Source organism: Pseudochaenichthys georgianus, chromosome 10 (genome assembly GCF_902827115.2).
Source record: "Pseudochaenichthys georgianus chromosome 10, fPseGeo1.2, whole genome shotgun sequence".
Lineage (NCBI taxonomy): Eukaryota > Metazoa > Chordata > Actinopteri > Perciformes > Channichthyidae > Pseudochaenichthys > Pseudochaenichthys georgianus.
The window spans coordinates 31052959-31078944 of NC_047512.1; the positions used below are offsets into that span (position 1 = coordinate 31052959).

Below are 25986 nucleotides of genomic sequence, written 5' to 3' on the forward strand. Positions count from 1 at the left end.
TCGGACATCTCCTTTTTCTCTTTCCTCTTTTACACATATGTGAGCGAGCGTGTACTCTCTCTCTCTCTCTCACACACACACACACACACACACACACACACACACACACACACACACACACACACACACACACACACACACACACACACACACACACACACACACACACACACACACACACACACACACATAATTCCCAGGGTTATGACTCTGTAGACTTCATGCAGAGTTGATGAGGTTCTGGCAAGGAGCTCCGGTTCCTCTGAGGAGCAGTAAAGAAGCTATAAAGATGTAAACAGATATCACTGTCGAGCACTACATACTGTGTGAGCGCACACATGGGCAAAAAATGTGGCAAGAAACATATGAAAGAATAGCATTCCCAGCTTTCATTAGTCTGTGAATTTTCATGATTTGTCATTTTGAACTGTACTGATGTCGAAGTGAACTTTAATGATTTCAATGTCCTAGCTTTCGTTTAAGGAAACAATGACTGTATCCCTTGGCATCAGCCTTCCCAGAAGTTTCACAATTTGTACTTCACTGCCCAATGAAACAGTTCTCATGACGCTATTTCTAACTTGGCATAACTTAGTTCTTCCCCACGAGTGAACTGTAGCGCATCATGTTACAAAACTGAGAGGCTATGGTGGTGCTTTTTAGCTAAATGCTAACATAAGCAAACATGCTCCCAATGCTAACATGCTATTGTTAAGTAGGTATTGTGTTTAGTGTTCAGTTTAGTGTTAGCATGCTAACATTGGCTACTTGCACTAAACACAAACGAGTCTAGGCTGAGGTTGAGATGAATGCAAAATGTTGTGAATATTTGGGTATTAACCCTTTTTAAAAATAAATAAAATAAAATTAAACAGATTAAAAAACCATATGAAGCAGAACTTCACCAAAGGTCAAATATGATGTGTATAAAGTTGTGGTTAGCATTAGCGGCAGAATCAAGCGGGAAGTCAAGTTTTGTTAGTGTGATTTAAGGATCGATCTCTTGTCAAGAGATAATTTAAGAGATACTTTTACTTGAAAATATCTTTAATTTAGTAGGTAATTTTATTTTGAGGGGTTGGATAATTAAAAAAATATGGTGAGGGTAAAGGAGATTATTGTAGGAATGCACCTTTTCTGTTTCCGATTATATTTGCAGAGCTTGTGTATGAAAAGAAAAAGTAATGTGTTTTTCTGACATCATTTAACACTATCTGGATGTTTGTCAGTTTGTGCAGGACAATAAATAACAAAACTAACTTATATTGACAAGTAGATGTGAAGCAGTGGATAAAGCACAACAACAAATCATGAAAATATAGATTTATTTTTGGTTTTTAACAACTGAAGACATTTTTTGATGTAAGAAAATGAACAGCAAACGTCCCTCTGTAATCATCACCAGCACATGTGCAGTGTTTCCGGCATACCAATGCAGTGGGCTAAATTACAATAAATAAAACGCCGTGACACTCGTGATTGTAAAAGCTGTCGCACAAAAGCCAATAATTGTTAAATGACACATACTGAGAGAACACACAATCTGCCATCTGTGGATGAATAGACTTAACGTGGGTGTACTTCTTCCATGCTTCTCTCCTATGCAAACCGACTCAGTTCCGTGAACAGGAATTGCTGCTTTGCTGCTGTAAAGTACTCGGACTTTTTTTATGTGGAAATATACATTATTTTGGGTGGCAATAATAAAGTATTTATGTAGCCCAGAGAAATAAGGAAGGAAACAATAACCACTTCCTAACTCTGCTTGCTTGCAAAATGGCCTATTTACATAATGCATAATGATACAGAGTCTGTTAATCTGAATGAGATGGCAGTGTGTGATATCGAGCTTTCTCCGGCTGCCTCTCAGGTGCGTGTCGAGTACAGGTCGTCATCCTCCGGGCTGGACTGGCCAAAGTCCAATAGAGAAGGGTCTGGCTTGAAGCTGGAGCCCCCTAGAGGACAGCAGTAGAAATGCAACAAAATATCAGTCACAAGCACAGAAATATTACATGTTTACATTTAATGGATAATTATGGAAGCCCATTTCCGCCACTTACATTTTTTTAAATCCCCATAAAAAGTCATAATTATGAGATAAGAAAGTTGAAATTATGAGATAAAAAGTCATAATAATGAGATAAAAAGTCATAATTATGAGATAAGAAGTGCGCATGCGCTGCAGTGGCGCTGTCTTCAAAGGTCCCTTCATCACCTTGCTGCTCTCCACCATGCAAACGGCATCTAGTTCTAAATGAGGTAACTATTACAGGTGACTTTTGTAAATGTTAGATGTTACATATAGCCTATATTGCAGCTAAACTACAACAATGCAGTTTATAGCTTTGACATGACCTGTTATGAATATAATATATATAATATATATGCCTAGTTTTGTGGTAACGTTCACGCCACTAATGACAATAGTGTAGGCATACTGCTGCTGTGAGTTGCTCTAACTCTAACCCGTGAACGTTACCACAAAACTATAGGCATATATATTATAGTTCATAACAGGTCATGTCAAAGCTATGAACTGCATTGTTGTAGTTTAGCTGCAATATAGGCTATATGTAACATCTAACATTTACAAAAGTCACCTGTAATAGTTACCTTATTTAGGACTAGATGTCGTTTGCATGGTGGATTGCAGCAAGGTGATGAAGGGACCTTTGAAGACAGCGCCACTGCAGCGCATGCGCACTTCTTATCTCATAATTATGACTTTTCATGGGGATTTTATTTTTTTCACGTGGCGGAAATGGGCTTCCATAGATAAACTGGTTCAGGCTGACAAAAAAATAATCAGTAGAATCAAATAAAACGACTACATTACCCACAAAAATATGAAAATACAAACCCACAGTGTCTTTCTGTGATCACACAAATTAGTGAAGTAGTATTATCATACAGACATATTCTCCTTGAAGTTTTTCGAATCTAAAGTGCTAGGGCTATTGTGTTTGTGTATATATATATATATATATATATATATATTTGTTTACGTTCATAACTTCTAATAAGTTTCTCACTGAAGCTTCAAATGTCTGTCTTTTCACCATTTCTGACACTCAACAGAAGGGAAAACTCAAGTAAAATAGATAGATTGTTTTATAAACGTTATTAACATGTGTCCCTTTCTGCACAGAGTGAACTGAAGGCTAAATGCCAACCAACAAACATTTAAGTCAATTTGTTTGAATATGAGAACATCTCATGAAAAGATCGAATCCAACTTTTTACAATGCATTTTGACTTTACAATGCCCTGGAGGAATCTGAAATGTTTTTCTCACGCAAACAATCCTCTGCAGCCAGCAATGGAATCTAATTATTTTAACAGTAAAATACTCCAAAAATAGACTTGCAAAGAAACGAGCTGTGCAGCATGTGAATGTCTAAGGAATACACGCTTCAAATATACTGTCCGTCTAGTCATGTCCAGGGCTTTTTTTAAGTAATAAACTGCAAAGGCCCAAAGAGTGACCTTGATAGCATTACATCAGATACTTCTCAAGGTATATTTGTTGGCCTCAATATGCCCAACATGATGTTTTTTCTAAATTGTATTTCAAATGTAAGAGACAATAGCATGATCACATGTCAAGACCCAAGAGATGATGGGACTTCAGTTCAGGTAACTCTCAGAAGAGAAGCTGTGTGTGTTTGAGTAAGGTAGATCAAAGTTTAATAACCACAGCCTTCCGCTATGAAGCTCCTCTCCGGTGGAACCAGCTCCAAGTTGTGTTCAGGCGGACACCCTCTCCACATCTGAGAGCATGCTAAGACGATAACGCTTATTGTCAGGGCTGGCTCAAGTTTATCATGACCATCCTTCTTTACCCTTTAATTATTTAGGTTTACATGATCTTTGTAGTCATTTGGATTATCTATGTTATTATTTTATGTGTTCTGTCCTTCATGTTTTATGGATCTGTACTCCTGGTTAAGCCCCCAGAGACAAATGTGTACTTTGGGATATTGAGCGAAATTAGCAACATTTGATTTGATGCCCAACGTTCCAACAAGCAGTGGTGCAGTGTGTTCACAGTACCTTTGCTGTTCTCTGCTTCATGCTGAGGAGGTGTTGGTGTGAGTGTCTCCTCCACAGCAGCAGCTTCTGTTGCATTGGCCAACACTGGTGCAGCAGCGAGTTCGGGCTCAGCTGGTTGGAGAACTGGCACTGCAAATAAGTCAATAAACAACACAGGTTAGCAGCAGGGACATGAACTGATGTGTTCCACCTTTATGCTACTAAGCTAATGTGACTTCATTCTTGATTTATAGTAATAACTTTTAGAAAGTTCTCAGCAAACTCTTGGAAGTTTACAACAAATTGGTGAATGTGCTGGTTGGTACCTGCTGGGTCATCCAAGGTAATTGGAGCGGGTGGTTCTTCAGAAGAAGGGACAGATTCAGCTGCGACAGCTTCTACTGGAGCAGCTTCTACTGGAGCAGCTTCTACTGGAGCAGCTTCTACTGGAGCAGCTTCTACTGGAACAGCTTCTACTGGAACAGCTTCTACTGGAACAGCCTCTACTGGAACAGCTTCTACTGGAACAGCCTCTAGTGGAACAGCCTCTAGTGGAACAGCCTCTACTGGAACAGCTTCTACTGGAACAGCCTCTACAGGAACAGCCTCTACTGGAACAGCCTCTACTGGAACAGCTTCTACTGGAACAGCCTCTACTGGAACAGCTTCTACTGGAACAGCTTCTACAGGAACAGCCTCTAGTGGAACAGCCTCTAGTGGAACAGCCTCTACTGGAACAGCCTCTAGTTGAGCAGCCTCGACTGGAACAGCCTCTAGTTGAGCAGCCTCGACTGGAACAGCCTCTACTGGAACAGCCTCTACTGGAACAGCCTCTACTGGAACAGCCTCTACTGGAGCAGCTTCTAGTGGAGCAGCTTCTACTGGAGCAGCTTCTAGTGGAGCAGCTTCTACTGGAACAGCCTCTACTGGAGCAGCTTCTAGTGGAGCAGCTTCTACTGGAACAGCCTCTACTGGAGCAGCTTCTAGTGGAGCAGCTTCTACTGGAACAGCCTCTACTGGAACAGCTTCTTCAGGAGCAGCTTCTATTGGAGAAACCACTTCTGGAGCAGCTTCTACTTCAGCAGCCTCCAAAGGAGTGGCTTCTACTTCAGCAACCTGTACTGGAGCTGCCTCCACTGCAGTACCTTCCACTGGAGCATCCTCCACCGGAGAAGCCTCTAAAGGAGCAGCCTCTAAAGGAGCAGCCTCCACCGTCTCCGGTTCTAAACTAGCCGTGGGCTCGGCAGTGGAGACCTCCTTTGCTGCTAGTTTTGCATCCTCACTTTCAACAGGTGCAGCTATTTCCTCAGAGGTTGAGGTGACCTCTGTCTCTGCTGCCACTGAATGCACTACTGGATCTGGAGAGGAGAGGATACACAGCAAACCATCAGTCGAAGCCTGAGTGTAATGGAGTGTGAAGCAATGTCGACAGAGAAACAGGCAGACAGAGATCAATATCTACAATACCTGGGTTGGTCTCTGCGGGGGTCTGGTCGGGGGAAATCTCTGTGAGTGTTACTGATGACGCCTGCTCTGAGATGACAGCAGCAGCGGGCTCATCAGAGAGAGGAAGCGACTCCGCTGACTCCACTTCTGACTCTGGGATCAGAGAGCTGCGGGCTGCAGACTCTGGATTTGGCACTGTAGTTGTCTAAAATGTGGATAAAGAGCAATCATTAAAATCTGTTTCACCAAGACATGCATTGATTAAGGATTATAAAATGATTCATATCAATTTCTTAATTTGATTGACACTCAAACTGGATTTAACTGACATAAACACAGTTAAACTATGAACAGAATAAGGCACTGGATTTACAGTTTCCTTCAACATTTCACTTCTAATAGGTTAGATGTATCAAAGTGACCAGAGATGAAAAACTGCATACATAAGCATTTCAAATAAAAATGTAGCTGACACTAGGGTAAGGCAAGGCAAGGCAAGTTTATTTATATAGCACTTTTCAACACAAGGCAATTCAAAGTGCTTTACAAAAAATGAAAGACATTAAGCATTAAAAAAGAAAAGCTAATAAAATAAACATTAAAAGAAAAATACATGGATAAAAGTTAAAGTGCAGTTTAAGATGTGAATAGTTCAATTAAAAGCAGCGACAAAAAGAAAAGTCTTCAGCCTGGATTTAAAAGTAGTCAGAGTTGCAGCGGACCTGCAGGTTTCTGGGAGTTTGTTCCAGATATTTGGAGCATAATAACTGAACGCTGCTTCTCCATGTTTAGTTCTGACTCTGGGGACAGAAAGCTGACCAGTCCCTGAAGACCTGAGAGATCTGGATGGTTCATAATTTAGCAGGAGGTCAGTAATGTATTTTGGGCCTAAACCATTCAGTGCTTTATAAACCAGCAGCAACATTTTGAAATCTATTATTTGACACACAGGAAGCCAGTGTAAAGACTTCAGAACAGGAGTGATGTGATCCACTTTCTTAGTGTTAGTGAGGACTCGAGCAGCGGCGTTCTGAATCAGCTGCAGCTTTCTAATAGATTTTTTAGTGAGACCTGTAAAGACACCATTGCAGTAGTCGAGTCTACTGAAGATAAAGGCATGGACACGTTTTTCCAAATCCTGCTGTGACATTAGTCTTTTAATCCTAGATATGTTCTTTAGGTGATAGTAGGCTGATTTAGTAACTGTTTTAATGTGACTGTTGAAACTCAGGTCAGAGTCCATGACTACACCTAGATTTCTGGCTTTATCTGTTGGTTTGAACATTGCAGACTGAAGCTCAGCGCTAACTTTTATACGTTCTGCCTTGGCTCCAAAAACCATTACCTCAGTTTTATCTTTGTTTAATTGGAGAAAGTTCTGACACATCCAGTCATTGATCTGTTCAATGCACTTACTTGGAGCATAGTCTCCTGGTGAAATTGTTACGTAAATGTGTGTGTCATCTGCATAGCTATGGTAACTTATTTTGTTGTTCTTCATTATCTGAGCCAGTGGTAGCATGGAGATGTTAAAGAGAAGAGGCCCCAAGATGGAGCCTTGAGGAACCCCACATGTCATATTTGTCAACTCAGATGTGTATTTACCTATAGAAACAAAGTTGTTTCCGAAAGTCCCACCCAGTTTAATATGCTGTGGTCAACAGTGTCAAACGCAGCACTGAGATCTAATAATACTAACACTGAAGTTCTGCCACTGTCTGTGTTTAAGTGGATGTCATTAAAGACCTTTACAAGAGCAGTCTCAGTGCTGTGGTTTGGACGAAAGCCTGACTGGAACACATCGAAACAGTTATTTAAATGCAAGAAATTACTCAACTGTTGAAAAACAACTTTTTCAATGATTTTACCTAGGTAGGGATTGACTTACATTAATTTGAACAGCAGTATACGTTTTATTTCTTGATCACAAACCATCATAAAATGGCAAAGTGCTTAGAGAGGAAATGCATCGTTTTGAGCAGCATGAGGGATTTCCCGAGAAAGTTAAGAAGAGCAAAGCGGAAATCATTCAGTAGTTAGGGAATTACCATTAAATGGTTTTGGTTTTAGTCACACAGTAAAACAGCCTTACAGAACTTGCTATTTTAATATATCTGGTTACATCCAGGGGTTGAATTGGGCCGGGGCTAAGCCCCATAGGACGATGCTTTGACGTCATCACCCTCGCACATTTGTCGTATACAAAAAATGATGTTAAAACTTTTCTGGTTCTTAATATAGACTATATTTAGGGTCGATATGTGTTGACTTTACTTTAAAATAGCAGATCTCTTTGACCGGATACAGTTTTTCGGCTTAGTGAACGTGTGTCTCTGCTCCGATTAGGAGTTGCAGACCGCAATCCCAATTTAACCCCTGGTTAGATCTATATATAATATTCAGTAAAAAAACCTGTGTAGTATCTCATTATCACTGCTGACCTGTGGTTGTGAAGCAGCAATCTCCCGGGCCACCGGCTCCGGGGGGGGCTTGGAGGCGAACAGTGAAGACACCGAGGCGCCGGTCCACTGACCCACAGAATATACCTTCTTACCCGTTATCTTGGGAGCAAAAAGACAATAAATTGAATTGAACTTGATAACAATTTGCTTTTTTAATGCCATTTGGCGGTCAGCGCATGAGACACAATAATGTTACCTTAAAAACAGCCACAGTTTGAGCGGGGTAACACACTGAGGCTCCGGCAGTCATCAGACCCAGAGGAACGGCTACCCTCTTGAGTTGAGAGCCTGAAATACAGTTAACAATTACAATCAATGTCACTGAACACATGGAAAAACTAAACTTAATTTAAAGTACGGCCTTATAAAAGGGCCCTATTAGGCTTTCTGGGTTTTCCCTTTCCTGTAGTGCGTTATATAGGTTTTTGTAAATGGTCTGCAGAGGAAGTTTCTCTCCCACACACTGCCTGAATCACCTCCATTGGACTCACTAGTGACATCACTATACCACTTGCTCTTCTATTGGCTAGCGCTCCAACAAATAGTACGCGATAGGCTAAGGGGCGGGAAATATCTAAGCAGTTGACCAACCATAACAGAACCAGCCAGCTAACCAATCAGAGCAGACTGGGCTCTGGTTTCAGACAGAGGGTGAAAAGAGGTGCTTGCAGCACAGGCAGTGTGAGGAACATAAAGAGCTTTTTGAACATTAAAGTGTGTAAACATTGAGGTGTGTGAATGCTGATAATCGTTGACAACCGCCGAGTCAACCAAAGGTCAATGTGCATGCAGTTAAGACTGTGTCATGCTGCCGTATGAAAGAGCTGTTTTCTCCAATTGATTGAGATTACATCTGAGACTTGTAAGCAAAATAAAGAAGGTATGAATTATTTATAAAATCTTAGGTTCCCCCGTCCGTATTCAGGGCGGCATGGTGGCTCATTTTGATGATCTGTTATGTACATCTGTTACGTTACCACACAGCTGCATGGGGAACATTTCATTCTAAGAGGCATTAAGCTTGCATACAGCTACTGTAATGCAAGGCAGAGATTTGTTTTTATTCATGTCAAATAGTCTGTTTCAAATACAACAGTTATGTCAATGCTACATAATAACAGAAAAAAGTATTCCAGATGAATGTATTGTTTCCTAGTTAATCAGTGTACAAATATAAAAATAAATATATCACATGTTTGCCTATAAAAAGGAAATGAATGTGGTAACTGTGGTTGGTTTATTGTATGTCATATTTCAGTGCGCACTAATACGCAGACAGATTTATTGATTTCATAACAATGGTTCCCAGAAGGCTCCAAGTATCCCTGAGAGTCACTCGGGGTAGGATTACCTTTCCGTGCCAAGAACATGCCAAGCACGCCGGCCATGGTGATGGTGCCAAATCTGGGAAGAAGTTCCGGGGGAGGGTCTTTCAAATAATAGTACGCATCTGGGAGACACAGGAGACAGTAAGCATGGGGATAAACATTCCCTACATTTCACAATTCTGAACACCTGTCTGATTTCCTGCTCATTCTGTCATGATATACTTCAGAACATTGGGACATTGGGTTTTGTGACGGTTGCTACATTTAGGAATGATATATATAAAATATATACATATTATATATAAAAAATGTAATAAAAAGATATGTATATGAAGATAAGAAGTTCAAGTCAAAATGTGCAACAGAAAAATAAAATAAACTAGAATAGACATTTAAGAAATTAAAGTAAAAAAAAACCTTGTGTACATTATACCATAATATAATAAACTATAAAATAAAGAAATATAAGATTTTATAATACTATTTAATATAATATAATAGAACATATTATAATAAGATAAGATAATGTAATATCATATAATATAATACAAGCAGTGGTAATAGTGTGATTTGCAACATAAATAATAATAACATTAACAGTAATATTTATATCTAGTATCTTTTCTTGGGTTAGCGACATAACAGTACGAATACCACAAAACATCCTGCACCGTCACATCACAGTAAGCTGTGTGTGATTATAAATAGTAACATTATGTAGTGTCACATCAATTACTAAAGATTTGATTTAATGAGGCCATAAATAGTTAGTTAAAAATGTGGGATTTGTTTTCTAAGGGCGTCAGAACAATACATGAGTTAAGGACACTAAAAGTGATGTTTCAAGTTTCAGGAAGGGAGAATATTATTTAATATATATCATATATGACACCTTAAGGTTCCTCCTGTTGACTCACCCTCTCCTTTATGGTATAGATTTACACTTCTTGTTTTCACAGAGATGCAGGCACCCTGCAGGGAACAAAGGAAAAATAAACCGCTACAACAGGATATGAAGAACAAATGGTTTTTCCCCATCTTCCACAGAATCAAACTGCCAGATCTCTTTGCAGCAGAACGTGCAGCTGCTGAATTAACTGCACACACACTACAGTACAGAGTCATACGTGCGCTGAGCCCTCGCAGCATGTGAGAGTGAGCTGTGTAACCACAAGAGGAGCGAAAATCAGGACACTAACACTGCAGATGCAAGATAAGGCCTTTTGCAAAGTATTCTAGTTTTTCCCTTTATAAAACACTTATTTACATACGTCAAAGGGTTGTTCTTTTGTGGCGTGTTGAGTGTTAGACAGGATGTGAAAGTATGTGTTCATTCAGCAGCAGGTGTTGTGTGGGAAAATGAATAGGTTCTCAAAACGGCTGTAGTTGTACACAAGAAAATGGAAATACCTTCACAGCCTGGACAAAGGGTCGTATGCCCTGTCTGGCTGTAGTTAACCCATTCTGTATAACACCGGGAGTCTCTGGGACAAACAGGGCCTGAGCAGACATTGGCAGCGGGGTGTAGATGTTCAGCTGGGGACAGAGGGAGAGTCAGTATTTAGATGTGAATTTCAACAGTTTAGCTCTCTCATATCAAATCATCGGATTCTTTTTAGAAAAGCATACCTTTTCTCGAGTAAGCAGTCCATCAGTGGGCGCTTCGCTTACAGTATACACACGGATGGAGGCTATGCCCATCACCGTCGGGATGGCCAGCATCACCACCTAGGAAACAATGAAAGTTTACAGCTTACCTTAAAATATTTCACCACACAGTAACACAAACAACAGACAAATCACTCAATGACAGATGGACCAGTGGGAGAAATGATCAACATGTGTAAAAATAGCTAAACCACACATTTGCTATTTTAGGACTATTACTTTTGAAGCGTCAGTGTTAGGTTAACTTAAAGTACTTCGATGTTGTACCTAAGTGAAAGTAGAAGGACCAGAGTTGAGGAATGCTCTTTATTAGTAAAAGTCCTGAAATAAAAATGATAATCATGTAAAAGTAAGAAAGTACTGGCATCAAAATATACTTCAAGTACCAAAAGTATAAGACTCATTATACAAACTGTCCCCTTTTAGTTTAATATGAACGATATGTTTATTTATAATTATTGATGCATTCATGTGTTTATCACAGCTGGAAAGGACAGTTTCTTTCCAGGTTAAGTGTTGTTTATTTCACATAATTCATCTGCAAAGTAACAGTGGAGTAAAAGTACACGAAGTACAGAGTAGCAAACAATTGAAATACTCATACTCAAGTCTCTCAAACTTGTACTTAAGTACAGTCCTTGAGTAAATGTACTTTACAACACTGATAACTTACAACTGCCGTACTAGCTGACGTAATTGTAATGTTTCCTTTGCTTGGTCAAAACCGTCTATATTGCAGACAACGTCACGGCTGACACATATTAGATGTAACACATGCATAGGTAATATAAATAGTGTGAGTACTGCTCACACTGCTGTCTGCTAACGTTAGTAAACGATGTCTAGTTAACATTGACTCATTCAGCGAGGCTAGCACCGTTAGCAATAATGTGTCCATGCAGCGCAGTGTTAAAGGTTTTAAAGTGACAATCTGTTCAAGGTTGCGTTAACGACTCCGGGTCAGTTAACGTTAACCCCACACACGCTCATTCTTTACAAAATATACTTTGAATAAGAGGAAAATGTCAAGCATTCACCTTGGCCGCCATGACAGCGTTCCTCCTTCTTCTGCAGGCTGAGGGAGACGCAGATCCAAAACCCGGGTACTACTGACTCCTGCCGGGCATCAGCGGCACCTGCAGCACGTGTTCTCAAACCAACAACAGTATGGGTATCAATGTTGTTTTGTAAATCTTTGTGTAATTAAAACACAAAATATCTCATTTCGTTTTTATTAACATTTTAAAAGACATTTTAAAGGATTAAACTGTCACTGCAGTTCCACATGTAAAGCAATTGTACATGATGTGCAGTGGTTTATTATGGGCAAGGCAAAACAGGTTCACAGGGCCCCCAGACACAACGGACTCTAATAAGCCCCTGGTTCACAGAAATATTGACGGTTTTCATTAACTTGTTAATTTGTTAGGGAGTTGAACCAACTTAAGTATGTTTTAACTTTTATTTGTGCATTGATTTTCAAAACGGCCAGGCAGAGACAAAGTAAATAGAAATAAAATACATGTGCAGGTGAAGTAGAAACACACTATGGCCTCACACAAGAGGGGAAAATATGGGGGGAAAGAAAGAAAATGTGCAAAATGTATCAATTAACATGCAAACCCTTTACATGCCTAATCACGTTGCAAATCATAATTAGCTGCTAAAGTAAAAATAGTACAATCTTAACAATTTTAACAAAAACAACAAATTGTTATGAAAATATTTCTAGATTTTGGATATAGATATGGACATGGATAATCATTTGTAGGCCTACTTGTCGTATTTTTACGTACACTTTAATTGGAAATCTGCTTCTTGGTTACGTAAGCACATAAAACACTGTAATGTCGTCTCTATCAATCCAAGAAAAGGTACACATAAACAGATCATAGCTCGTAGTGCAGAGGATTCAGTTTATTGAAGTCAAAGTTTAACAACTTAAGTTTACAATCTGTATTTTTTGTAATATATATTCATATATATGAAACCAAAAAAGGCTACTTTAGGAAGAATAAATGTCATTTTCTTTCTTTTTTAATATCATCTTTAGTCAGTTTAATGTACAGAATAACAGTAAGCTAATATTATCCTTGAAAAAGAGCAATATGTTCCTTTTTTAATGTCGCAGTGCAACTTACATCTTACACACCTGTGCAATGTACCATGAGGTGTACACCCCTGAAAGAACACACAGTGGAATCTCCCTTTTCGGCCTGTTTCTGCATGTCTACACACACAAAGATCTGGGGAGGAATAACAACACAGTCTGTGCCCACAAATCATAACCTGCACTTCCTAATCTACAGTGTGTGTCACCTGCTAAGTGGAGCAGCGGTTGATGAAAGAAAACCACTACAGATGAGAAGTGGAGAGAAATCTGCAGACTGAAACTGTTTTGAAACTCTTCTCCAGCTGTGTGTGTGTAGGGTCGCCAGTATAATCAGTCCATCATCGCCAAAGAGAGGGTTGGGAGGCACAGGGAAAGTGCTTGCATCATTTAGTTTTCTTTGTGGTACTCTCAAATTAACCATTCAAAAAACATGAGCTATATCTCTGGGGTGAGTTTGATAGTTCACGACAGTGTGACATGATGAAAAACCTGAACCTACGCTAAAGAACTACAGTAAAGTATGAAGAATAAGTACAGATAGTGCTGGATGCAGCAGGTGTTATGCATGTCTCTCAGAGTCTTCGACACTGGGGGGCACCGTTGAGTGCTTGGCCTGATATTGCAGATTAAATGGTTAATCTGGGTTTTACAGACATTACAGACCATTTAGTGTGGAGGGCTTTGACCGCTCAGGTTCATATGCTTTGAGGGAATGTCAAAATAGCTTTCCTTTCAACTCAGGTAAGATTCCTGCAGTCTATTGGTTAGTGTCAGTTTGCCTATGTAAAACAAAACCTTAAATCAGGAGCCTCCTGGTTAGGATGCTAAAGGAGGATCTGCATTAGATCAAGTAACCAAGGAGCAGAAAAATGCTTGCCTCAGCTATTGTACAGTTTGTGTCTTCAAACACTATCGAATGAAAAAACAAGAATACATACAAAGAAAAGGTCATTCTTCAACAGTACTTTTGCATGTATCATGCGCTACAAGTCTAATTATCTTGCAATCATGAGAGGAAGATAAAAAAGGGAGAAAAAAAACAAATGATCCACAATTTTTTACCCTGTCCAATCAAATCAGTCCCGGGACTTTTCTCATGCAACACATCACCAGCAGAAGGGTCAGCCGCGATGTAAAAACTGTCAATGATGGTGGTGTTGTTATTCTGCCACCCTGCATCTACAGAGTGAAGAGGGGAACACTGCAAAACCTTGGCATAGAATACATCATACTTTACATTATATCTATGACACAAAACGTAAATAGATTTATATATTCTTCTATGTTTAAATATATTTGTAGACTGTACACAAATCTTTAGAAAATGAGACGGCAAATGCTTTTACCTGATATTTTGAACAGCAATGGTAAAGAGGCCGATGAGACATAGACCCTGTGATGCAGCCAATGAGATATAGAGATATAGAAAGTGCATTCTTTGTAGTGAGTGACTCCTTTGAAAATAACTCTCTAGCTCTTGCATTCGCTGTTTAAAATAAAATAAAGGGAAAAAAAGAGAAAGGAAAATTGTTTTGCACCCACGCAAATACATACTCTGTCTTCCCTCCGCTACCTCTAGAAGCATATCACAGTGGTAGTGGAACGCAAACATTTACATCAGTATACAAAGCAGTATACACATATACACAAGTCTTTGACGACTAGAGAGAGAGAGGAAATAAAGAAAAACATGAAGAGGAGGTGACGGACAGAAACACAGAGATGAACATAAAAAAAGACGGGTAGAGAGGATGCAAACTGAAAAGTTCAATTGCACTCAGTCAAAGGAGCCTCCTTCTGCAGATAAAATGGTGTCTTTTTTTCTTAACAGTTCACAGTTTGAAATAGTGTGCAACTAGCCAGTACAATAGGTCCTCAACATTTGTTTTCACCGGTTCACAGAGGGAGCCAGATAAACCAGCATTGACGGCTACTTTTCACAGTCTCATACTAAAAGTCAACGCCCTTACTTTCCCCTGCACTGTCCCATCAGATCAGCCTGGAATAACAAGTGAGGTCCCTGTAAATCAGCGAGATATGCAGTGAGAGAAAAAAAAGATTGAGAGAGAAAGGGGGAGAACTGGTGGCTCTGGGTGCAAAGTTCATCAGTACAAAAGTACAGTGCTGTGGTGAAAAGGATTCTCCTCTGTATTGCTGCTACATAGCTCCCCCTGCCCCCTAAAATCAATAGGAAATAAAAAGCGAAACCAAGAGAATACAAAGTAACAAACGTGTTAAAAAGTTTCCTTTTTTCCCATTTTGCTCGACAAGCGTGTGGTGTTTATGCTGAGTTCCATAGACAAAGGAAGATTAATGCTTTCTGTTCAGGCATGCAATAGGCACCCTGTGAGGGTCCTCAGGATTATCAAAAGTTCATACACGCAGGTCTCAGACTGTTCCCTCTATGATATTTACACATCTTACAATGTGTGTACCTGTGTGTGTGTGTGTGTGTGTGTGTGTGTGTGTGTGTGTGTTCGAGTGAGTGCGTGCGTGCTCAGAGTCTTGATCTGGAGAGAGGACTCAATGTAAAGCTCTGTGAGTGCTTGTGTGAGTGTGTGTGTGTGTGTGTGTGTGTGTGTGTGTGTGTGTGTGTGTGTGTGGTGTCAGTTCAGTCTTTGCTCCCCTTCTCTCTTTCACACATGTGTCTCAATAAAGGAGTGTGTGTGGGTCATAAGAGGTGGGGCCAGTGGGGAGAGGTCGTCCTGGCCGTTGGTGCCGCCGGGGCTGAGCTGGCAGATGTCTGAGTAGAGATCGCTGTGCCACTGCTTCCACTCTCTGAAGGTCTGGGAGCACAGGCCAGGGTCCTCCAGTAGCGCACAGATTACTGCCAGCTCCGACTCTTTGGCCTGTGGGGAGCAAATAGACAACAAGGAATGACAAAGTTGTATCCTTCCAAGTGTAATTATTCTGTAAATTCCCAAATAATCAAGAAGGGTCTAGCTGCAAAGCCCCAGGTTCAGGCCAGCTCCATTGAACACTTTTGGTTACGCATCGAGAAACCATGTACGCAGGTGACAATCATGAGGATATGATGGCATATGTTTAAGGTTAACAATACCACCTTGTGTTTTTATCTTATAAAGTAGGTAACGTTACGCTAAGCAGGAAATAACTTACCGACCTAATGAATTGAACATTAGCTAAAAATGCTAATTCCGCTCTTAAACTATGAATGTTAGCCAACTATGCTAATTCAGCAAGCAAACTAACATTAAAAGTGCAATGTTAATTTCAGAATCAACTTATTCTAATAAATAGTAGGCATCATTTTCACCTGTAAAATATACATTTAAAGTGTATTGTTATTAACAAAAAGCCCAGCTTCTAGCTAACAGAAAGGCAAGAATACAATTCCACCAGTGCTCAAACTGACTACACCTCAAAATATACTATCTTATAATTGTCACGTATTGTGTGTTGGCAACGTTGGAAATTAATTAAAAGAGCAAATCTTAAAACAAGACACGGACCATGTGAATTATTGACCAGCCAATTGGAGCGGCTGTACTCCTTCTCCCTCTGGTTGAGGACTGACTGGCACTACAGTGACTCACTATCGCCTTTAGAGGAACAAGTGGTATTACAAGACAGGAAGGGCAAGGGGGTCAGTTAGCATGCTAACTTCAGTGCATATCTGCAACACAATACAAAGATGTTGATTTAAAATCTTATTCTGACATATTTTATACATTATATATTTGTTTCCCCTGGTGCTAAAATGTATGTTAGTTTTTGCTAACGACATCATTTGTACAAGTTATTTCCTGCTTAATGACATGTTAAAATGTGGTTTGCAGTTTTCTTTGTAGTTGTTAGTTAAGGTTGTGTGGCATGGTGCGATACAATGGACTCAATATACGTAGACTACTTTACTTATTAAGGATAAGCATGGTAAAGCAATTTACTGCGCAATATAGTACAGTTGCAATTAAACTAGTATGCTAAGAAGCGAGATGGGACCCAGCACCGGAGTTTGGCCTAAGCATGGAGCTCTGCAGAGGGACACTATTGTAATAATCTGTGTTTGTGCTACCTTCAAGGTGCTGCGGAGGGCTCGGACCCGGTGCAGCCTGTCGTTGAGCAGAGGGTCCCTGGCTCTCTGTGTGAAACAACGTCGAAACTCCTGCCTGCTACAGGGTCTTGAGTCCCCTAGGGCCGTCACGTTGGCTTGCTCCAGGGCCCGGTACAGCTGCTCTAGCCCATCCAACGGCTCCGGCTCGCGGCACTCTGACACCCGCCGCTCCCTTCCCTCAGACACCCTCCTCTCTCTGCTCTCAACTCTCAACTCCCGCAGGTCTGAGACACCCAGGAGAGGAGTCAGATTCACTGCTATAATGACACAATGAGCTTCAGTTGGATTACGTTTGTGAATATAGAGCTCAAATAATCAATTAATTGGATAATTGACAAAAACTGTAACTGCAACTATCCTTATAATTGATCTTCATATTCATAATATATATTCATATTTTCAGCCACTAAAATGTCCCAATGTTGGTGGTTAGCTAACTATTACAACAAGTCCTCCAACTCATACGACCACATGGGCCGATTGTTCAGGCCCTTATTACGACCAAATATGTTGTTTGTTCAAGCGCTTAATACGTCCTATGATTACGTTTTAAAGTTTTCGCCTCCAGTGCTCCCGTTGAATGCAAACGTTAAAGATGGTCGTTTATTCACAAATAAGTTAACCCTCTCTGTAAAATCCTAAATTGTAGGATAGTTTGGCCATTAAAACGCTTTTGGATTAGATTTCTAGCAAGAAGTGTATATTGTACTTTTAGAATCCACGTCCAGTCGATATGTAGGATCTATGGTTTGATAGATATTACGAAGATGATTTGAGGTATGCGGCAGCCTCCATGTAAAGTTACGGGTTGAACACAGTATTTCCGGTCTCGAGGTTTTCATAATAAAACCAACGATCAAATTATTTAACAGGGATATCTGCAGTACTCATCCACTAAAAAACATCAGTTTATCCTAGTTAATATACGACATTTATTGGTTTAAATTGTGTACAATGCTTTTGTGTTTTTCCCATAGGTTTTTCTCTTTCGATTCTGAGAGACACATTTCTTTTTTCAGAGGTTTTGATAGGCTAAAACATCGATTGTTTTAGCATGTCGGGATATGGTGTTTATATGAAATCGAGAAAAAAAAAGAGAAAAAAAAAAACCTTTATTCCGAGTGTTCTTGCTTTTCTCTTTGGAAGTCATCACATAACGGCATTGTAATATACGGTTCGGCTGCATTAAATATAACATATCTGCCGTAGATATTTATTTATAGAGCCTATCAGAAGACCTTTTGACAAACTGGAAGAGATGCCGCCAAAACTGAATACGTGACGTGGATCATAAATATATCAGCAATTAAACAACATCTTCCATTTCTTTTCACACAATACGTCTCCTTGCAGTATCAACACTAATTCGGCTGACTTTTATATTTGATCCAATTGGGTTAGATAGGCTATATTTACACCATAACGGTGCACAGCTGATAGAAAGGGATTTTTTTTGTAGTTTTTAAAGATATTATTTACTGAGCTACCTTTTCCAACTCCTCATGCGTTGACTGTTACAGGTCTATACAGGTTCATGGTACAATGCATAAGCTTCAAATCGAGAGACTGAAACTGTTGTTTTCCTGTACCGTTCTGTTTTTAATTTCACAATAAAGTTAATAGTCATATTATGTTTGATATTATTATGTTTTATTAACTACACCACTGGTTTTTAACCCGCACCGCCTATTGGTTAAAGCACGTTATTGAATTTTGTTGTTGAATACGTTTTATTTGATGAAAACAGTTAATTATTAAGAGTAGCCTACATACAAAATATGGGGAAAGCAGAAGGTCAATGATAGAAATATAGAATAGAAAATATCAAGAAGATACTGTATTGATCTCTACAATAAAACAGTTTAGTGCAGGACGTCCAAAGATATTAACAGGAGGATGTGCAAAACAGACAAACTAATAAGGCTTTAATTAAACATTAAAGAATACTTTAAGTTAAGGTCTTCTTTTGAATAAGAATTTTTTTTGGGGTTATCCACAGATAAATATGAAGTCTGAAAAAGTAATCCAATATATTGCATAATTTATTTTGGCACTTGACAATCACCTTCCCTGAATTTGAACTCAGGTGTAACTAAAGTCTGATTTAAGGGTTGTTTATATTTCACATCATTAATCAGAATCTGCAAAGCAACTAAAATAATGTAGTGGGAGTAAAAATACCAGGTTAACCTCTGAATTGTAGTGGAAGTAGAACAAAGTAATATGCTGCTGTAACAAAAACATTTCCCAACTGGGATCAATAAAGTATATCTTATCTTAAGATGATCGATGGCTACTGCCATATTTGCAAAATGTGCCTCTGAACCTTGACAAGTGCATGTTTCAGGCTTATCAATGAACAACGGGAGGGGTCACAGACATAAGACCAGCGTTAAATAAAGCTCTTCTGACCTTAGGTGTCATGTTGTGGGAAATACGAAGATGTCTTATAAAGAGACGTAACATAGAACATGTTGCGAAAACACAATAGCCAGCATGTGTAGTTTAGGGCTGTTTGACGCTCAGCGTAACCTTGTCGCACTGCCACTCCAACATCCAATCACATGGATTGATGACTAATCACGGGGTTTGTAAAGCAAGGCGGATGTTGTAGTCCCAACGATAGTTGGGGATTCTGGTAGAGGCGTAGTGTCTTCGGAAACTGTAGGTTCTAACTCCGAACAAACTATTTGTTTCTCTGAATCAAAGGTCAAAAACACAAAAGCATTGTACACCATTTTTAAACCAATCATATTGTGTAATTAACAAGGATAAACTGATGTGTTTTTTTAGTGGAGATGGTAATGCAGATATCACTGTGTAATAATTTGACAGTGAGGGGAATATATCCGGTTTTATTATGAAACTTCGAGACCGGAGAAAACTGTTTTCACCCACGCTAACTTTACATGGAAGCTGCATACACGTTATCCTGGCGAGACCTCAAAGCATCTTCGTAATATCTATCAAACTATAGATCCTACACAACGACCGGCCGTGGATTCTAAGACTACAATATACACTTCTCGCCAGAAATCGAATCAAAAAGCATTTAATGGCCAAACTATTCCACAATTTAGGATTTTCCAGAGAGGGGTTATTTGTGAATAAACGTCCCTCCGGAGCGTTTGCAATGAACGGGCCGGGAGCATGTTGTTTCTTACATGACCACTAGAGCACCTCTAGTAGTAGTGTAAGAAACAACATACACTTTAAAAACGTGTCTCTGGGTCGTAATAAGGGCATGAACAATCGGCCCTATATGGTAGTTTTTGTAGGAGGACAGGCTGGGACTATTAAGTTTATTTTGGACAGTTGCTTTCAAATAATATCTAAAATGGTATGTTCCTTGCTTGAGGCTGGATAAATGAGACTTTGATTGTACTGCACGAGTTGTGTGAGGGGATTGAAAAAGGGAGATTTTATATACTTTCGTTGTCTTCCTATTTACTTACATTTGTCAAGACTTTTCTCCATTTTCAGATTCTTTGTTCATCGTGGGGCATTTGATTAAAAAAACTTCTCCTTAACAAATTCAAGGTAATACAGGGTGAGTAATTGGTATACACATGCTTATTTCGGGTTATTCCATTAAGAAGTAAAGCTAAAGTTTCCCTCTGTTCACCAGAAAGTGAAGGGCCTTTTGTCTGCGTTACAATTGCTTTTACTTTTGATAAGACTTATACTATGGAGTATTTACAGTGTTGTCCAAATATACTTAAGTGAATATATCTGAATACTTCCTCTAACACGGACTAAATTAAACCCTCTTAGCATTAATGCATGTGTATGTATTGACAAATGTATGCTGTGTTTCCTCTCAATAACCGGTGTAACATAACCTGGCCAGCTCCACTTTCAACTCATACCCTGCTTACATCTGATTTCTTAATATTACAACACAATTAATTATGCAGTACTGTCAATTCTATGATAATCTCTAATTAAGGAAATCATAATTTATGGCACATTAGCTACTTAATAATAATAATAATAATAATAATATTAATACATTACATTTTATAAAGCGCTTTTCCTGGTGCTCAAAAGCGCTTACAAGCAAGTAAAACAAAATAACAACAAAAGTTGAAAGTGCTAAGCTAAGCCACTTTCTCTGAGGACCGTAGGGACCTTTTCATGCATTGTGTTGCATGAAAAGTGTTTTCTCTCCTTGTATAAAACCGATTATGTGTAATTTCCTTACCGTTCTCAGCCTCAAGTATATCTGCAGCCTGCTCCTCTGCCTCCTCGTCCTCAGCTCCTCTCCTCCATGTGAGCCGGGGTGTGCAAACAGCTTAGCTGGCATGGGGTCTCTGTTCCTGGGCAGACTCTGGCTGCGCTGCTTGTGAGAGCGTCGGTGTGTGTGGCTGTGTGTGTGTGGCCCTCGCTCCAGAGGGAAGGGCCCGTCCCGCTCCCTGTCCCTCTCTGCGGCGTGGTGTCTCCGTACGGGCAGCGTGGCCTGTCTGAGTCTCTCGGGGGACATGCCATGTCTGCCCAGCCCTCCTACAGTCCCATATCTCCTGCCATGCTCCCCATCAGGCCCCCGTAATCATTCTCCCCCCGGGGCCGTCTGGAGGAAGTGCAGCCCTGAGCTGGTCAGAGGGGTCTCGATGAGGTCCTGCCAGGAGCGTCTCTCACGGTGGGTGGAGCGGCATCCTGATGAGTGGGTGCTGGTGCTGCTGGTGCCCATGCCCATACCATCTCCACGCTGGTCCTCGGCCGAGGAGTGGGAGTGCGTTGACTCGCTGGAGAAGTGCCGCCCGTGCTTGGGCTCTGGGAAGGGCTTGTGGAGTTCACCTGGAGAGTGAGAGGGGAGGTGGAAGAGACCATCTGTGGAGGGATGGGGGAGGTGGAGGCACTCATCGATGGAGGGAGTGGGGGACGGAGTGGAGCGCATAGGCTCATGAGCTGACCGAGCGGGGCAACTGGTCGTAACTGTGAAAGGAAGTATTCTGAAGGCCCAAGGGTGAGTGAGACAGGTGGGAGGATACAGTGTGACAGAAAGGTGAAATGTGAGCACAGATACAAGGAAAAACGTGACCCGCAAAACAAGGAGAGTGACGAGGTGTGCAAGGAAAGGGAGAAGAAAGAAGGACAGGAAATATAAAGGGCAGAAGAGAAGACCAAAGATGAGAGCAAAAAAGCAATGAGATGGCAGAATGACTGTTTGTATGGCTCAGCTGTGGAAACATGGTACCACTGGACCTTCTTTATGTACAAGTCCTGTTCAGGGCTACATTATCTTTCAGAGATGTGATGAGCGTTTGGCAATTGACGCCATCTAGAGGTCAGATTAAGAAAAATTCTGGCAGCAGAAAGCAGATAATCTTGGCTGCTTACTCTCACACTCTGATGTTTATTAATGCTGAGAGCTCTGGTCTTTGCAGCTCGGAAAACTGTGGGGCTTTTAGGAATAAAATATTCCATCCGAATGAAACACTGCAAAGACAATGTTAAGTGTGTGGTTTGTGTGCTTACTGATGGTGTGCGGTGATATGTGTCACAGAGGGATGAGGGTCCCTCCTGTTTGAGCGTCATCGAGCCCATCGACCTCGTCTTGATCGCTCTCACTCCAGTAGTCTGAAATCGAGATAATAACACAAATGTTTACAATTGACGGGCCAAAAATCGGTTTTATCTAGTAAAGTGAATCCATCTCACCTTCATCTGGGCGTGGCACCTTGTCATCTGGTGTGTAGCCGATGGCAGCTAGCCCAGTCGGTTCATCCACCTATAGGAAACAAGGAGAGGAAAACATGTGAGATGTGTGAAGGAAGGAGAAGAAAGGTGACAGAGGAGGAGAGAAAAGGATGGGTTATACTGGGTAAGTGGTAGGTGATGAATACAAAAAAACGTTCCCTTTAAATAATTTAAGTGGTGTCTCTGAACGTTTTATAACTGTCTGAGGAGAGAGAGGCATCGAGATGGATGCAGAAAAGGATAAGTGACAATCCTCTGTCCCATCCTCTCTCAGCAGAGTCTCAGATGGTGTTCTCTTTCTACATCCATCCTCCGTCAGATCCCGGCTTGTCCCGTGACTCTGCAGACACCCAATAATAAGGTCGCTGCTAAGAATAGATGCGAGAGTCCGTGCACAAGGAACAGGAAACTTGTATAATACAGGAAGCAGCTTCCACATTTATAACAATGTGTCTCAACTTTTGTCCGAAAAACAAGGGTTCTATTTCGTATATGGCTTCACCCTCTAAGGCTATCGCTATTGGGTTATCCCCCTGCGCCCCTGCGCAGCACTGAAACACTTGTAGTCCACGCCCACCCGCTAGGTGGGCCCCACCCTCGGGCCTCCTTCCGGTATAAATAGGAAGGGGGCCCGGCAATCTGCTCCCCTCTTTTCTTCAGCAACCAGCAGTACTGAAGCACAGCAATTGAGAATCATCATGAGCAACAACTGCTTCCGTGATTGTCCCTCATGTGGCTCTGGGTTCATAATGAATTATGACCAGCAGAGATAAAAGCAGTATGTGAATCCTGCCTGGAGTCGGAGCACGCGTACGCGGCTCTAAACCAGCAGGTAGCAAGCACACACTGCGCCCGTCTCCCCTCGGGCAACAGGAAGCGGAGAGCGGACGCTCTTGCTGCTGCGGCCGAGGAGGACGATTGGCCCGTCCAGGCTTACGAGACGCGGACGGGCCCTCGTGTCCCTGGGGCCGAGTGCCGGGCAGGAATCAAAAGAAAAGCAACTCCTGCCCCGCCTCCCTCCACGGTTCACCGTTCGGTTCTCCCCTCCCTCTACTCCCCCGGACGGGGGAGACAGAGTCGGAGCAGGGTGCCAGCTTGGCGGCGCCGAACATGCTTTCCCCCTCTCCGTCACCACAGCGCGGCGGCGAATAACATTGCGCTGCTCTCACCATGACGACCATTACAGCATATCTCAGAGAATATTTCCAGGGTTCCTCACAGGGAGGAAAATCAGGGGTTTCACTCCCGTTATTTTTCTAATCCCGAAAAGACTGGGGCAATGAGACATCCTCGATCTGTCAGTATTCCACATGCTGACGATCAAAACAGGTGCTGGAATGTGTTCACCAGGACGACTGGTTCACTTCCCACCGGAAGGATGCATACTTCCACGTACCCATCATCCCAAAACACAGGAAATTCCTGCGTTTTCCATTTCAGGGAATATCAGACCAGACAATCGTCTGCCGTTCGGATATTCCCTGGCTCCTCCCATTTTTGTGTAGAGAAGGCTGGAGCCACTACACAGAGGAGGGATGAGAGGGTGGTTTTCTCTGGACGACCTGCTATTTGCTGGCTCGCTCCAGGGGAGGAAGTCGCTTTACAGACGATACATAATCGTTATCGCATCTGTCAAAGCCTGGGTTTCATAATAATTGGAAGAAGAGCTGTCCTCTTCCCTCTCAGACAAACGTTTATTCTGGAGTGGAATTAAACTCAGCCAGCAGAGTGCGGCTCTCGCGGCAGCGAGTGGAGAAATGACAGCTCTCCTCCCGCATGTCAAAACCCACACAGCCCTCTCCGTGACACAGCTGCTCGGCGTTGGCATCAGCTGGTCATCCCCCCTGGGTCTCCCCCACAGGTGGAGTCTCCAGAGGTGGTTCATTCACTGCAGAAGCCTGCTGTTTTTAACCTATTGGTTTATAAACTGCAGAGCTCGCGGCATTCCTCTGTCCCAGATATGCCTCCTACACACGGTCATAATAAATCCACGAGCACCGTTATAACGCCTCGTGTGGACAGCATACACACACCTCTCATCCCCTGGGCGTGTACGCACCTCATGATGAGAGAAAGGCAGCGTGTGGAAAACTCCCTCGCAGCCCTTTTGCCTCACGGGCATGCGGCGGCGATGGCGTGGCTCGTCACCATGATGACCATTACGGCACATCACAGAGAAGCCTCTCCCCCCAGCAGTTACATGGGATACAAGAAACACTCCTGTCATCCCAGGAACAGTGTCTTGCGCGGTTTTTACCCCCGCTATTTTTCTAAATCTCGGAAAATAACGGGGGAGTCGCCCCGTTGCTGTACAATCAAACATGTGTTGATTTGCACAGACAACAGGCCACGGCTATGGAAGCAGCCTACCTCAATCGCCAGGGAGGAGTACGATCTGCCGCAGCTTCTGAACGCAGCCAGGCGGGCTGCCTGTTCTGGGCGCGCACACACGTTGCTCTCCATCAGAGCAATGTATATTCCCGGCGAATTTTAACCCGAGGGGCTCGCAGAACGCAGCAGCCGGTGTATGCGAGGAGTACGGAGACTCAGACCTGTGTCACGCACACTGGCGCCTACAGTGGGATTTGGCTTTGGTGTTACGCGCACTAAAGCAAAGCCCCATTTGAACCTGATCAGGTTCCCCTTAAACTGTGTTCAGCCAAAGTAGTACTACTTTTGGCTCTATCAGAGAAAAGGGTGAGTGATTTGTTTGCTCTCTCTGTGGCTCCGTCATGCCTCCGGATCCAAGGAGATGGCAGGTTCAGCTGTTTTACGCCCTAACCCTAACTACAGGTCGGAGGAAGAAGCCACGTCATGGGGCTCAGAGCCTCGTATTTTTAAAATCTTTTTTTCCTTCTAATTTGTTATTCTTTTCAAAATAACACACTGTTATTTACTCACCAATAACACACAATTATCCTTGCTTTTATTTATTGGTTTAATTCCATAATTTCGGTCTTTTTTGGTGTTCGTCAGGAACTGAATTTCAAAATAAAAATAACCGGAAACAGACGTAGGCCTATAAGGGACATTTCGAGCATCATTGAGATTGTCAACATTTTTGAGTTTAGGATGGCCGAAGACACTACACTACCCATAATCCCCAGGTATCATTTAGGACTACAGTCCCAATGATTACTCTTCAAGGTCTGGGATTGGATG

General features: G+C 41.6%; 2 protein-coding genes across 2 annotated transcripts in view; both read right to left on the bottom strand.

The window, feature by feature from the left end:
* Nucleotides 1–1308: 1308 nt before the first annotated feature.
* Nucleotides 1309–12034, bottom strand: apool (apolipoprotein O-like). The gene is made up of 11 exons (XM_034093350.1): nt 11974–12034; nt 10898–10996; nt 10679–10804; nt 10186–10240; nt 9292–9390; nt 8137–8228; nt 7920–8039; nt 5500–5683; nt 4359–5390; nt 4054–4182; nt 1309–1955 (listed from the first exon to the last, which is right to left on the bottom strand). The coding sequence occupies exons 1-11, from the start codon at nt 11983–11985 to the stop codon at nt 1867–1869; spliced, it is 2037 nt and encodes a 678-aa protein (XP_033949241.1). The 5' UTR covers nt 11986–12034; the 3' UTR covers nt 1309–1866.
* Nucleotides 12035–12204: 170 nt separating this feature from the next.
* The window catches only part of LOC117454371 (connector enhancer of kinase suppressor of ras 2), a 112185-nt gene continuing 98403 nt past the window's right edge, over nt 12205–25986 (bottom strand). Inside the window, 13 exon segments of the mRNA XM_034093586.2 lie at nt 12205–15898; nt 17086–17381; nt 21329–21380; nt 21382–21414; nt 21416–21630; nt 21633–21684; nt 21686–21909; nt 21912–22028; nt 22031–22076; nt 22603–22668; nt 22670–22704; nt 22786–22842; nt 22845–22855. Coding sequence (XP_033949477.1) covers nt 15686–15898; nt 17086–17381; nt 21329–21380; nt 21382–21414; nt 21416–21630; nt 21633–21684; nt 21686–21909; nt 21912–22028; nt 22031–22076; nt 22603–22668; nt 22670–22704; nt 22786–22842; nt 22845–22855 — 1417 coding nt within the window. The 3' untranslated portion in view covers nt 12205–15685.

Coding starts and splice junctions, on each gene's coding strand:
- apool (XM_034093350.1), bottom strand. Junction 9,391..10,185: donor TCTATACCATAAAGGAGAGG/GTGAGTCAACAG, acceptor TGTGTCTCCCAG/ATGCGTACTATTATTTGAAA. Junction 5,684..7,919: donor TTGCTGCTTCACAACCACAG/GTCAGCAGTGAT, acceptor TCCACATTTTAG/ACAACTACAGTGCCAAATCC.